Genomic DNA, 15434 nt, shown 5'->3' with positions numbered 1-15434 from the left:
CTGCTCAGGTCAGAGCTGCTGGACCAGGGCTGGCTACATAGCACCCAGACATTCGAGGATGTGGCATGCATGCTTGTACGCTGGCTGTGAGCTACAGCAGCAAAGCACTGTAAGGCACCTAGGATTACAAGGAAGTGGAGACAACCCCTTACTAGCCCTGCAGCATATGCAGCCTACGCAGCTGTGTAGGGCACCTGAAAATTTGGGACACCATCACCGGGACAGCAGGTAAGAGTGCATCAGCTCCTGCACACCCAGCGTGTGCTGCAGTCTCCTTAGGCAGGGGCCGTATTCAGAGCCAAATGTGCCAGCGTCGTGCATTCTGAGTGAGGGAGAGGGTATGCGGTCTCTGCAGGGAACTGATTCTCCACTGCCGTGAGGCAGGCTGGGCAGCTTGGTGTCCTTTGATGCCTCATACTTATCCCCTACCCCTACCTCGGGCTGCTGCAGCGTCTGCTGTGTACAAAGCTCGGTGTATGTCAGGAATGGGGGGAGGTTCTTCTGGGGGTCCACGAGTGGGGGCAATGGCTGTGCCCCAAGTCAGGCATAGGGGCATCAGTTTAACACTACTGCAGAGGACTCCGTAAATCCTAAGGACAGCCCTGCTAGCCTGGATTGCACCCCACATCTCATTACACCTGCACTGCAGCAGGAAGCAAGTCTCTTCTCACACCCACCCCCTTTATCCATCACTGCTGGCACATAGTCTTGTTCTCCCAGGGCTGCAAGGAGGATGGAGGCAGGGAGAGGTCACCGAGGAAATTTTTTTCTGCGTAATTTATTACTGAGATGGGGAGAGAAAAATATACACTCAGGACCGGCGCGCTAGGGGTTTGAGCGCCCTAGGTGGACAGCAATTTCGCCGCCTCATGTGCTGGTTCCGCGGCTCCGGTGGAGCTGCCGCAGTGGTGCCTGAGGAGGGTCTGGCGCTCTGTAGCTTCGGTGGAGCTGCCGCAGTGGTGCCTGCAGCAGCTCCACTGGAGCTGCGCGAGCAGCCGACCGTCCGAAGGCACGACTGCGGCAGCTCCACCGGAGCCGCCTGCCACCCCCTCTGGCAAAACGGCGCCCACCACTTATTCTGGTGCCCTAGGCGATCGCCTACGCTGCCTAAATGGTAGCGCCGGCCCTGTATACACTGCAGAGAAGGGAGAAGACTGCCATCTTGGCTAACAAAAGCCCCAACCAGCCTGAGGCTGCCCTGCTGATGGTTCAAGTCCCTAGACACTGGCTCACCACTCCTGCATCACTCTCAAAGAGATCACTGAGCCAGGGAGAAGCAGAGGACAGGGTCATAACATGAAGAGAAGTTGGAGAGGTGGAGTAAAGGCAGCAGTGATTCACTCACCAGACCCAAGAGGCATCGGACCTCATTGACCGCTCCAACACAGCCCAGGAACCCCATCAGCATGGTGACGGCCCCAACTCCAATGAGGATGTATGCACCGACCTTTAGTGATTCAGATGACGTCTCTGTAGGAGACAGGGAGGGAAAGAGTCAGCCATCAATAGACAAGCACTTACAGCCAAGTGTTTTGATTAATGCTTGTGCAGGCACTAAAGGCCCATATCCATGGCTGCAGGAGGGCTGACAGGAGCATTAGACAGAAACCTGAACAGAAAAGTTTGTCTGTGGGTAGAAAGATTGCCTCCCTTCTCCCAAACACTTTTGAACCTGCAGTTACTCATTCAGCCTGCTTGTAAATCTCAGTAAAAGACTAGTTACACCTTAGCTTCATGTCTTACTTATAATTCTCTGACTAACTCTCAGAGCAGACACTGGGTCTCCTAGAGATGGGGCAGGAGCAACCCCACCTTTCTACCTCATCACTGTTTCCCAAATTCTTAATATTCAATAACTGAATGTTGGGGAAAGTTCTACTCCTTTCCCTACTGAAGTGCTCCCTCTTTCATCTGCCTTTTCACATTAGAAATCCAACTTTATACTTGTCCAGTTTCTTCCCATCCATTATGCAGGAAAGGAGTACTGTGAAGGACCAGCTGACTAAATGCGTGAGCGAGCGAGAGAGAGGAGAGAGACACACACACACAAACAGACAGACACCCCCAATTGGCTTGCAGGGTGTTGGTTGGCCAAGGTAGGAGGTATTTGAGTTACTTGACAATTTGAATGTAGTGCTCTGATGCCAGTGGCCAGCCAGCTCTGTATAAAGGAGTTCAAGGATAAATTATTCCAGGTTTAATACAGATCCTGCCTAATTGTAGCTCCTGTTGCACAATCCATCGGCAGCCCTTGCACTTTCTTTGAATGGATGCTACCCCCTTGTCTCCATTTACGGTACACACAATTTGGAAGGTGTAACCTTCCTTACAGAGGAGCGGCTCAGCTGTGGTTTCAGTCCTCACTTCCTTCCTGACTGTCCTTAAATAGCAATTGCAGAAGCCGCAGAACAGAGGCTTGCCTTTATGCTGGTCATGGAAGGACCATTCCTTGCAGACTGCCCACCCCTACAGAGAGGTGGGAGGGAGGCAGACAAAAGGGAGGTAAAAAAGCATGTTTAACCAGCTTATAAGGAGCCTCACAGTGCCATAGAAAGACATTTAGCAACAAAGGAGTTTCAGGATGCTGGGGAATTCTGGATGTCGCGTGACCAGTAAGTGAGGTTACAGGACTTACAAAGCTTGGTGATGCCTCTTTCTAGGTTGGGAGTCCCGGCAAACAACCCTACCTTAAATCAAGACTAGGCCCAGAAGAACATCATAGTTTCCCCGCCCCAGCTGTAACACGTACCCAATTGGTATTGGAAACACACATTCCACTAGAATGTTCTGGGAGGAAGGCAGGTAGCTACCAAGGCCAGAGTCATTCATTGGAATAGCTTGAGCCAGCTCTTAGACCAGATTGGCAGGCAGGCAGGCAATCCCACACCATATATTATCCAGAACATTAGCACACCCCCTGCTCTCTTCCCCCCTCCTAAAAAACCCAACAGCTTTGGAACTGAATGCAACGTCAAGACATCACATCTTGGACCCGTGACTGGACACGTTTGCCTTGCAGGGTGTAGCCCTAAATCAAAGTCCAAGCTCACACTCTGCATGTTAGCAGAGAGATCCACAAATCCCCTGTAGCAATGCAGGCACGACTGCAGCCTTTGAACATGTGTTGAAGCGCTTTACTGCTAGGAGGCAATTGATGGGCCATTTCCACATTTAAAAAAAAAATGTTATTTCCAACCCCAGAGCCAAAGTCCTCAAAAGATCCCAGGCTCCTTGCTTGCAGCATCTTGGCTCTCGAAGAAAGATTCTGCAGACTCTACTGGCAGGAGATTCCTGCTTTCCATTCCCCCTTGCTCTATGTCTTCCCCTGTTCTGGGCAGGCAGCCAAAGGAGAACAGAGACACGTAGGCCCTTTCGGCAGCACGCTGGAATGCCCTGCTGTGCAGAACTCTTCCCCAGTCTCTGGTAGGGTTACTAAATGCAGAGGGGAGGAAGAAAGAAGTACAGGAAAGAGGGGAGTAGGCAGAGAAAGAACTTAGTTTGGAAATCCCAGGGAAGGAAGCCTAAAGCACTGTGGTGCACATTCAGCAGAGATCAAGGGTAAAGTGGGAAAACAGAGCTAAGACACAGAAAGACTGAGGCCAAGCAGAGCAAAGAGCAGCCAGTAGAGTCAAATCAATGTATTCCGCACATTTTGTTAGTTTTAGGAGGGTGGTGAAGCACTGGAATGGGTTACTGAGGGAGGTGGTGGAATCTCCATCCTTAGAGGGTTTTTAAGGCCTGGCTTGACAAAGTCCTGACTGGGATGATTTAGTTGGGGTTGGTCCTGCTTTGAGCAAGGGGTTGGACTAGATGACCTCCTGAGGTCTCTTCAACCCTAAATCTTCTATGATTCAATGGTGCTGTGCCAACAGAGGTTCAAATCATAGGTCTATGGTGTCATCCAGTTTAATAGGAACAGGTGTTTCCTTCTGGAATTCTGTAAGTAGATAGGCCCTGAGCAAACCCCTATGGCTGCAAGTATAAAGGGATGCATCTCCATTCACAACCTCATTGCTGTAGCCCCCTGGTGATTCTTCCCCTTGTAAAAGCTGAAGTAGCAACCCAGATCCTGCAGTAAAATAATGCAAGGCTCAATGATTTGGGGCTGTTCCAGCATTTAGTATAGGGGTCCATCCCCCTTCCCTTCAACAGGTCACATTTTCCAGAAAGCCGCCTCATGGCATCCAAACTGCACGTCTCTACAGATGCATGGCACATGGCTGGGTAGCCAATGCCACCTGCAGAGTCACTGGATAGCGAGTTGGATGCAGCATGGCAGCTACTGCTACTCCTCACTCCCTGGAATAAAGCCGAACCATGGTAGCTTGCGTGCAAGGATAGGCTCACACAGCCTCGATCCACAATTCTGGAGATGTGGGAAGTGCTTATGAAATAAAAATACCCAATACTTTAAATACAAGAAAGCCACAAACATGTGACTTCTGTTGTGGGTGACAACTACCCAACTAACCAAAAGCCCTTTAAATCTCACCCCAATCCAGGTTCAGTTAAGGTAGTTCAAATTTTCTTGGCTGGCACAGAATGCCTTGACCCCACTGAACAGGCCCAAGTCACCCTTTCCTGACTGGGTATTTGTGAGTGAGGAGATTACTACTACACATGCAGGGGGCTGTGAATGTCAGGCTAGAATATGGGTTTAAGAACAGCGAGAGGAAAAAGCTCCAATTAAGAATTAAATACAGATCCCAGTTAACAACCAAAATTAATGTATCTATGTGTAATCCACTGCATTTCAGCAAACAGCTTGAGAATCAGCTGCTCCTTTTGCTGTCTCCCAAGACCCATATCCTCTGGGGATTAAATATTCAGGCAGAAAACAGTCTCGCTGCACAGCCCTGGGCACACTGAAAGTAACTAGATAAAGTAAGAACACATTTGAACCGGGGGCCCAGCAAGTAGCAATGGTCCAGCCACGTGGCTTGTAATGTATTTATCTGGAGCTTATGTCTGGGCAGAGATGTAGAATTTCTCAAGAGTTTTTATTTAGAAGTAGTTTCTCTGAATGGGGCACACTTTAAGGTTACTATCCCTGGACTGATCCAATAGCCCCCCTAAACAAGATCATTAACCACTGATGTTCGTCTAGAAGCCAGTCTTTGCTTAGGACTATGTTCCTTGGCATAGCACAAGGTAGAAGTCCCTCCCATGCCTTTGTATTTAAAGAGCTAACCACACAGAGGGACCGATCTCCCACAGGATATAAATCAGAAGATAAAAAGGGAGAAGAATGAATCATGGTCTTACGCAGAACTGAAATGAAACTGCTTCTGTCGACTAAGATCCACACTCCAAAGCCCAGGATCACAGCACCCAGGATCTGAAAGAGCAAGAAGAGTGAAAGTCACTAGTTAAAAACAAACAGAACAAAAAAAACCAAACCACAGACTGGGGGACTGGTGGCTAAGAGCAAAACAGCAAGAGTCCCACTGTTCCCATCCTTCCTCCCATTACACACCCTTCCCCAAGAGCAAGCAAACAAGATTAAACAGTCACTCCCAGAAGTAGTCCTAGCTAGCAGCACACAGGCTCTAGGTTCTGCTGTTCGGAGATTATTCATGTAGTGCTTTAGTTATACATGGTGCTGCAGGAGAGGAGAGCTGGAACAGACAGTCAAAAGGCTCTTTGCCGTGAAAGGCTTGGAGTGAGTCTCAAGGCACAATTTGTACAACTGCAGAGCAATGCTGTCGAAAAAGAGCAGCAAGAGGCAGGTATGTGTCACACACACAGGTAAGCATTATAGGAGCTCTTGGACAGAGAAAGCCCTGCTGCTTGATCCAGGGTTGTGCTTTCACAGGGATGGGGAATCACCTACCTAATCCTACGGGGTGCCTTACAATAGGGACCCTTCAAGGGAGCATCAGTTAGGTCTAATGGACATGCCAGACCTCTTATTTGTGACTCAAGCCTAAGTGCAAAGCATCAAATGCAGAAATCAGTGCTGCCGAGCTTGGGCTCCTATGAGTAACATGCCCAACCAGAAAGCTCATCTCCAAGGAACAAAGCCACAAGCTATGGTGCATGAGGGTGACAGCTGAGCTTCTGGCATGGGGCCAAGACATGGACAGGGAAACTGAACAGACAGACAACACCACAACCAAAACTCATAACACTCCACTGGCATCAACTAGCTGGCAAACTCTGGGGATAGCACAGACCAGAAAGAGCTGGTTGTTCCAGAGAGAAGCAGCAGCAGCCCATCCCCAACTACCACAAAGCTTGCCTGGGGTGAGGATTTGCAGTAACACATTTCTCATCTGGAGCTGGGCATTTCTGATGAGAGGATAAATAGGCACCAGATTGATTGTGGGTTACATTTTGTTACATGCACACAACTTCCCTGGCCCTTATACTGAGACGGAACCCTCAGTTTTAGGTACTTGCCTTGTACCACAGTATCTGTTATATTGGGTTAATTCCAACAGCTAGTACTGCAGTGCCCAGATACCCCATTCAGCATCACAGCCCACTGCACAAATGGAGGGCAGAGTCCCTATACCTTCAAAGCAACACACAGATCAGGCTCTCATTCGTTTAACTGCAAAAGGCACACTCAGAACAGAGGTTTACAGCTGTGATCTGAAGTGCGAGGGAAGGAGACTCAGGGCAAAAATAGAGAGGCAGTCCCAGATGGCAGGAGCTGCCGAGAAGGCTCTTGAACCAAACAGTGACAAGACTGCAGGACAGAGGCTAGATGAGCCAAGAGAGGAAGATGCAGATTATGGGCCAGCTGGAGTGTGTTCAGAGGTTTGTAGAAACAAGGGAAATGAGAAGCTAGCTCCTGAAATTCCCCTTCCCATATGTTTTGAAAACTGTTGTAACTTCCTCACCAATGCAACAAACAGACTTGCACTGCTGTGTCTCATACCAGGTGGTGTCCATGGAACTGGAGTGTAATCACACCACACAAGAACCTGCTTTCCATTTTCTTGCTTAGGGGACAGCATGCATGGCTGGGAGGGGAGCTTGGTAGCTGTGCTGGTGGCAGGTGACCAAGAAGGATAAGAAACTCAACCAAGTTAAAGCAGAATTAAGTGGCAAATAAGTCACATGCAGACAAGGGGGAGAGTGAAAGAAATTGCACCTCAGTGGTGGAAAGCTTGCAAAAGGCTATACATTGTAAGGGGTAGGAGGACTGAATCTTGCAGTGCACATTAGCGCCCACTCTTAAGCTGGACTCTGTTTAGCCCAATACTGGAAAAATGCCACATTGGCTGTCTTCCAGTGGGCCTGAGCACACTGCAGTATCTCAGGGCAGGGTTGGGACCACACATCAAGCCAGGGAGTCAGCTAAAAACACAAGACAGATGGATGAAGGAAAATCTCAGCTAACATGGCATTCCTAGGGATAGGTGAATTTACAGATAGAGATAGTCTCCTGCTTAACTCTCAGTTCCTCAAAAATATTCATATGACTTTCTTATGGAGCAGTGATCTTGGGCTGTCAACCTATGTTCTCCCATTGCTGACAAAAAAAACAGAACTACTTCTTAGTTGTGTTCCTGGGAGGCTATTTGTTATGAGGCACTGGACCATCTACAGCCTCTGTTCAGTCTGCCTTTTGCTCTAGTCTGCAAATCTTGTGCTTGCAGGAAGTTGCTGTAGGAAAACAGAGGGGCGGGGGAAGAGAGGAGAAAGGAAAGACAGGCTGTCCTATGGCTGCATTGCAGTCCCCGACAGAATTTCAGTTCCACTCCATGTCTATGCCAATTCACTGAGCACAGTAGTAGGGTTGCTCCTTCCACCAGCTCAAGTGCAACATCTTTCTTATTCTGTCTGTGGGTGGGAACTCAGTGATCAGTGAACTTCAATGGATTAAGCAAGGGTTGTAGGACACACCATATCCCCCTACAGGAGGGGACAGGATTCTAGCCAGGGCTCCTGTCAGAGTGAAAAGTGTCAGCCTTGCTACCAAGCACTGAAAATAAACTCACTTCAGTGACACACCAAGCCAAGCCTACTGGAAAGTGGCAATTATGGCCTCATATTGTACTTCCTTTAGCAGGATAATTACAGGGCCCAGCTCAGTGCTATCTTGGGATGACACTGTGGTGTGTCAAGATGGACTAGGGTCACGTTCTGCCTGACGGAACAGCTAGTCTGAGGGTTGGATTTTAAACTTTGGGGTTTTGTTCAGGGGGACTTTGCACCTCACCCACATAAATGTTAAGAGGAGGGTAGGACAGAGAACTGTGCAGCAGAAACACCTCCTCTACTCCCCACATCTCAGTCCATCCTCATAGGGTCTATGTTGCACAGGCCTGCACATGGCAGAGGCTTCCAATAAGGCTGAAGTTATGATCCTGCAACACGGACAGCAAGTCTGTTTGACTGAGGCTGGGAGCCCCCACCCCACTGGAATCATGGACCTCAAAGTGAAAGGAGCAGCAGCAGCCACTTGCTCAGCTTACTTGGTTCAGAGATGAAGCTAGATGGCTAAAGCAGGTGGTCTTCCCTTGACTGCAAAGCTACTCTTCACCATCCACTGTATAAGAAAGCCACACCTGGAGAGCAACATACCATGGACTACATACAGACTCAGGGTAGGTCTACACTACAAGATTATTCCGATTTTACATAAACCAGTTTTGTAAAAACAGATTGTATTAAGTTGAGTGCACGCGGCCACACAAAGCACAATAATTCGGCGGTGTGCGTCCATGTACCGAGGCTAGCATCGATTTTCTGGAGCGTTGCACTGTGGGTAGCTATCCCGTAGCTATCCCATAGTTCCCGCAGTCTCCCTCGCCCATTGGAATTCTGCATTGAGATCCCAATGCATGCTGGTGCAAAAACAGCGTCACGAGTGATTCTGGGGAAATGTCGTCATTCATTCCTTCCTTCGAGAAAGAAACAGCAGACAATCATTTCATGCCTTTTTTCCCTGGATTGCTCTGGCAGATGCCATAGCATGGCAACCACAGAGCCTGTTTTGCCTTTTGTCACTGTATGTCTACTGGATGCCGCTGACAGAGGCGGTACTGCAGTGCTACACAGCAGCATTCATTTGCCTTTGCAAGATAGCAGAGAAGGTTACTATCCCTATTGTACTGTTTGCTGTGCCATTGTAAATTGGCGATGAGAGGACGGTTATCAGTCATTCTGTACCGTCTGCTGCTGTCATGGGTGCTCCTGGCTGGCCTTTGCTGAGGTCGGCCGGGGGGCGCAAAGACAAAAATGGGAATGACTCCCCAGATCATTCCCTATTTTATGTTTTATCTAAAAATAGAGTCAGTCCTGCCTAGAATATGCGGCAAGTGTACTAGAGAACCAGTGTACCAGAGAGCACAGCCACTCCGTGTCAGATCCTGCAGAAATGATGAGCTGCATGCCATTCTAGGGGGTGCCCTTGCAACAACCCCACCCGTTGCTTCTCTCCTCCTCCAACCCTCCTGGGCTACCGTGGCAGTGTCCCCTCATTTGTGTGATGAAGTAATACAGAATGCAGGAATAAGAAACACTGACTTTTTAGTGAGATAAAATGAGGTGGAGGCAGCCTCCCGCTGCTATGATAGTCCAGGGAGTACAGAATCTTTTCTTTAAACATGAAATGGGGGGGGGAGGGGGCTGATGGAGCTCAGCCCCCCAGTTGCTATGATGAAGACGGTTACCGGCCGTTCTGTACCATCTGCCGGGAATGACTGGGAGTCATTCCTATTTTACCCAGGCGCCCCCGGCCGACCTCACCGAGGCCAGCCAGGAGCACTCACAGGATGATGAGGACGGCTACCAGTCATTTTGCACTGTACCGTCTGCCACCGGGGAGGGGAGGGGAGGAGAGGGGAGAGGATGCTGCTGTTCAGTGCCACAGCACCACATCTACCAGCGGCATGCAGTAGACATACGGTGACACTGAAAAATAAGCCAAGAAACGATTTTTTCCCCCCTTCTCTTTCACGGGGGTGGACAGGGGGTAAATTGATGAGATATACCCTGAACCACCCTGGATAACGTGTTTGACCCTACAGGCATTGGGTGCTCAGCCAAGAATGCAAATGTTTTTCAGAGACTGCGGGGACTGTGGGATAGGTGGAGTCCTCAGTCCCCCTCCCTGAGTGTCCATTTGATTCTTTGGCTTTCCGTTACGCTTGTCACACAGCACTGTGCTGTGGCCTCTGTCTATCATAGCCTGGAGATTTTTTCAAATGCTTTGTCATTTCGTCTTCTGTAATGGAGCTCTGATAGAACAGATTTGTCTCCCCATACAGTGACCAGATCCAGTATCTCCCCTATGGTCCACACTGGAGCTCTTTTTGGATTTGGGACTGCATCGCCACCCGTGCTGATCAGAGCTCCACGCTGGGCAAACAGGAAATGAAATTCAACAGTTGGTGGAGCTTTTCCTGTCTACCTGGCCAGTGCATTCGAGTTCAGATTGCTTTCCAGAGCAGTCACAAAGGTGCACTGCGGGATACTGCCTGGAGGCCAATAATGTCGATTTGCAGCCACACTAATCCTAATCCAACATGGCAATACCGATTTCAGCGCTACTCCTCTCATTGAGGAGGAGTACAGAAACTGGTTTAAAGAGCCCTTTATATCGACATAAAGGGCCTCGTTGTGTGGATGGGTGCAGGGTTAAATCTGTTTAACGCTGCTAAATTCGGTTTAAATGTGTAGTGTAGACCAGGCCTCTGCCTTCCCTCACTTCAGCTCCATAATGCCATCTCTATGCAGCCTTAGCTCTGAAGCACTCAGATTTTTGTCTTTCCAATTCGCTGTAAGGAGAAGTAGAGAAAGCAGGAGGCATAGGTAAAATTTTCCTCTATTCAGTGGAGCTTTGTGACCTGCCTTGGCCACTCAGATCTCCAGGAAGGATATGTTGGAGGCCTCGTCTCCCTAGGGCTACTTCAATGGGCTAGGACTTTATCACCTAGTAATGGACAGGTGTGTCATTTCAGTGTCTAAACAGCAGCTGGAATGGCAGTATTCCCATAATGTTTTACCCATCACCTTCAGATAGGCCCAGAGAGCCCATTTCAGCCAGGCAAGGACACTAGGTTAGAGACTTTGACTATGAAACCAGAACCAGAAAAATATTCCTTCCTTTGCTCCTTTCTAGATAGCTAACAGCAAATGGGAGCTCAGATCCCCAGGACCTGGAGACCTTTGCCACCCAGTTAGAGCCCTACAGTGGTTGAGCCCTGTAACTTCTTAATTGCATGCACTCACTCAGAATTCACAGATCCCTGGATCTGAGAATAGTTTTGACATGTTCATAGCATTGGTTCCCTCCAGCCCAGGTCAGTAGGATGGAGGTGCCAAATCACATGGCTGCAGCCGACAGGTCAAACAGGACCACAAAAGTCAGTCATCATAGGTATTAACATGCAAGTTCTCTGCAGGGATGGGAACTTCCTGTTGCCACTGCTGATCTGTAGAATGACCAACCACTGAGAGTTACATTCCAAATCCATCCCATCTGGAACCAAACCCACCCCAGCATGTGCGTGTCAGTTCAGGTTGAGGGCAGTTACCCATTATTCACTAGCCTCAGCTTGACAGAGAAAAGCCTCTGGGACTAAGAGCCCCTGCTACTCCCAGAAGCAGCACTCAGCACCCTTGATAGGGCTACCCAGGCATTAAAGAAAAGTCCATAGACTTGAGTATTCACAGAGGATCCATCTCACTGTGATACATGCTTTGAGCAAGGCATCTCCATCCAGTCCTTGAGTTACTCAAAGGGAAAAGCCTCCAGCTCCCACATGTTGCCTTATGGGCACATTGAGCTTTAATGCAAGTCCCCTCTTCCCACCAACATGCACTCACATGGCACAGCTTAGATAGGAGTCTGCTCTGAATCCTTGTGCTAAGGGGAGCACCACCCCCAAATAGAGGACACTTCTAGAGGGACACAGCAGCTTTGGGATAGTTTCTCACCTCCTCTCCCCTCGCCATCACCACTGCAGAGTAGGACAATTTGCAGAAAATTCTGCTTGGCTCTCCTGCTTAAGAGCTGACCCCAGAGTGAATACACCTTTAGATGGTGCGGTAATACCTTTACTACTTACATGGGGCCCTCAATGGAGCCTGCCTGGCTCAGGGAGGGATGTGCAGACCTCATTTGGTCAATACTGCTCCCAACTCATTGCCCCTAGTTCAGCACTGCAGCCCAGCTTTCCATTGGGCAGAGGCCTAGTACTAAGTCAAACAGCAGTGTTTGTTTGAAATGTCACAGGAGAAGCAGCAGATGAAAGTTGCCCAGAGAACAGCTGCTTCCCGTCACCTGCAGCCAGCCAGAGGAGGCCCAAGGTCCCTGAGAACCCTGCTGCAGAATTCCACCATCAGCCGTTCCCCCTACCCCCACCCCACAGCATCTTTCAATCTCTTTCCATGCAAAATGTGGGAAAATACTTTGCAGTTTGTGGATCAATTTGAAGGAGCAGCTTGGCTCTGACCCCTTCCTCCCTCCCCCCAATGACTTACAGCTGTCCCATGGGGGATCCCCAAGAACACTGGTTTACTGGCTGGGAACGGGAATCGCAGGATGGGAGAGGGGAGGAAGTGAGGGAGAGGGTGTGGAATAAGAGACTTTGCAATCTCCATTCAAACATTCAGCAGCAGCAGCAAGGGAAAGATAAGCAGGGTTATTATAGGGCAAGACAGCACTGCAGGCTATTGTAAGACATGCAGCCTCCTCTCCCTCTCTAGTTGGACAGAACCGTCTCCATAGGAATGGTAAGCAGGGCTTCTGGAGTGCAGGTTATTTACAGCCAAGACTCCCACAACTTGGACCCTAAAACAAATAAGTGAGGGGAGAAAAGAAAGCCACATTAATCCCCTATTTTCCAACTCACGCTTTGAGACTGTTACACTGAACACAGGAAATGCCCCCAATCCCTGTAACCAGGATGACAGTCCCAGGGTACCTCTCCCCATGATCCAGGGGGTTCTGTCCCCTCTCCAAGTTGCTATTCTTGCTGAACACAAACCAGAAACCTGCCTAAAAAGTAGCTGAGAGTCACAAATCTCTTAACTTTGAGGTCCCACTGGACCCCAGCTCACTCCATCCATTCCCCCAGAGGAGTAGGAGGTTGTAAAGGATAGTTTGTTGTATTACACCATAAACAGGGTAATACCTTCTGTTATGGGCAGATAAGGGAGCAATAAAATACTAACCCACCCCCTCAAAACTGAGGGGCAATTACAGATAAGCCTGGGAACAAGTGTGCATTAGCAGAAGAGCCAGATACAATCCTGTAGGGACTTCCCCCACCCCCACTAACCTAGACTAAAACCAGTCCCCTCAAACCTCTGATGGCCCTTTAAGGCTCTCCTCGGATATGCTAAGAACATCATGACCTTTGGTCCCTGGCAGTCTTTAGTTGGAATCCTGGCTCCTCTGAGAGGGAAGCAACAAAAACATGGCAAGGAAAGAGCTAGCAGAGCCAACTGAGGGAAACCAGATCCAGATGTGTCCCAGTTGCAACATCAAGGCCAGCACTCCAGGAGGCTGCAGCACAGCACAGCTCGAGGCATGACAGCGTGTGGGGTAGAGGAGTAAAGCCACACTTACAGGATAAGCTTGGAAAGCAAAGCTCTCATTTTAGCAGGCTTCTCTGTCATACACATTCAGCAATGTTGAGGGAGACAGACAGAGTTTAAACCAACACAGGAGAATTGGGGAAAGCTAGAATCTGAGGCTACATCTACACTCAAGTTAGATCAACCCAGCTATGTTGCTCAGGAGCACAAAATGGTGGGTGCTCAGCACCCATGGGCAGCCCTTCCCGCCCCCCTCCATCAACTCCCCCCACCCTCCCATCAACTCCTCCCACGCACCCAGGATTTTCTGCCTGCCAGCAGGCCCTGTGGCTCAGTGCCCTGCCGTCCCGCCCGTGGCAATTTGCTGTTTCATGGCATGCAGGAGCCTGGGAGGGAGGAGTGAGGACATGGCACACTCAGGGAAGGGAGTGGAACAGGGTGGGAAGAGGTGGAGCAGGGGCCAAGCACCCTCCAGTACATTGGAAAGTTGGTGCCTATGCTCAGGGTGTGAAGAATCTACACCCAAGCAACATAGTTAAGTGAGCCTAATCCCCAGCATAGACAGCACTAGATCAAGAGAAGAATTATTCTGTCAACCTAGCTACCATCTCTCAGGGAGGTGGATTAACTAGAGCAATGGGAGAATCCCTCCCATCACTATAGTGAGAGAGAGAGTGTCTACACTGAAGCAAGAGAGTGGTGCAGCTGTGCTGCTACAGCATTTCTAGAGAAGACTACCTGAGGCTTCCCTACTCTAGTGGTGTAGTAGAGGAGAGCCTGAGACAGATATCTTGTATCAGAGGCCTCATGTGAGGCCTGAACTAAAGTAGTGGTCAAAGCTTTGACCACTACTTCAGTTCAGGCCTCTGATAAAAAGACATACGTCCCAGGCTCTACTACAAGTGGCACCACCTTGAGGGAGCCAGAACAATCCCAGTGTGACCTGTATGATTTAGATCAGCCTGCGGAGAGCCCTGGAGGACATAGATATTCCAGCCATTAAACCAAACATAAGAGGAGTTTTGTGGAGAAGAGCTGTGACTGAAGGAGAAGTTGAGGCCGAACACTCAGGTGAACATGTCAGACGTAGACCCTCCCATCCTCACCCAAACTAAGTGAGCCAGCACCAATCAGGGATTCTGAAGCAGCTCACACTGGGTCCCCCTCCCAAAATCCAATCCTCCTCATCCCACCAGGCAAGCCTGCACCCAAGACCCTAAAAAATTCCACTTCAAATGGAAAACTTGGGACTGATTCAGCTTTTTCAAAAATCAAAGCCAGCTACTGGGACTGGAAGTGAAATTATGATGGTTCTGTGAAGCCTGCCTGGACTATTTAGAACAGGAGGATTGCAATGGACTCTACAGGTTTTGTGGCTTCACTGCTCTGTAGCAACCCTGTTGCTGCTGCTCCAGATGTGGAAGAAAAAGGAATGCAATAATGGCAAAATTTCCAGGGAAGCAAAGTAGGCCCACTTTCCCCTTTCCATTGACAGAGGAGGCTATAGGCACTAGACACAGCAGGAGAGATATGTGGAATGGGGCAATCTGTCTACTTCGGCCAGGGAAGGAGATGGGAGCGTGTACAGCTGGAAGCCACAAGGGGCATCAGGGTCAGTGACATTTTGGAGTGGGCACCTATACTAAATTTTAGTTTACTCTGAAGTCTAAATGTCTGCATTTGAGGCTATATGTAGTCCCTTCTGCCCACCCCTTAATTTAGAGCTACTTATCTACTCAAGCCCTCCCCCAGAGAGACAAGAATACTTACAAAAAAGAGGAGATTGAAAAGGAAGAGGAAATACTTGGTGACTTTCAAACAGTCGGACCCCATCTTCCTTCACTTCCAGGATCTAAAGGGAAAAACAACAATCCACGTTAGTATATAGCCTCTAGACAGCATTAAAGGGGCACTGGTCATCACTAGAGATA

General features: G+C 49.2%; 1 protein-coding gene across 1 annotated transcript in view; it reads right to left on the bottom strand.

Annotated features, from left to right (window-relative positions):
* The window catches only part of CD82 (CD82 molecule), a 57728-nt gene that overhangs the window by 15685 nt on the left and 26609 nt on the right, over positions 1-15434 (bottom strand). Inside the window, exons 2-4 of the mRNA XM_050955501.1 lie at positions 15274-15355; positions 5266-5338; positions 1346-1470 (exon numbers count right to left, since the gene is read on the bottom strand). Of these exons, the coding sequence (XP_050811458.1) occupies positions 1346-1470; positions 5266-5338; positions 15274-15336 (261 nt within the window). The 5' untranslated portion in view covers positions 15337-15355. The remainder of the gene's footprint in view (positions 1-1345; positions 1471-5265; positions 5339-15273; positions 15356-15434) is intronic.

Source organism: Gopherus flavomarginatus, chromosome 5 (genome assembly GCF_025201925.1).
Source record: "Gopherus flavomarginatus isolate rGopFla2 chromosome 5, rGopFla2.mat.asm, whole genome shotgun sequence".
NCBI classification, from domain to species: Eukaryota; Metazoa; Chordata; order Testudines; family Testudinidae; genus Gopherus; species Gopherus flavomarginatus.
Note: the sequence above shows the minus strand (reverse complement) of the source record. Positions and strands in the feature narration are given on the sequence as shown.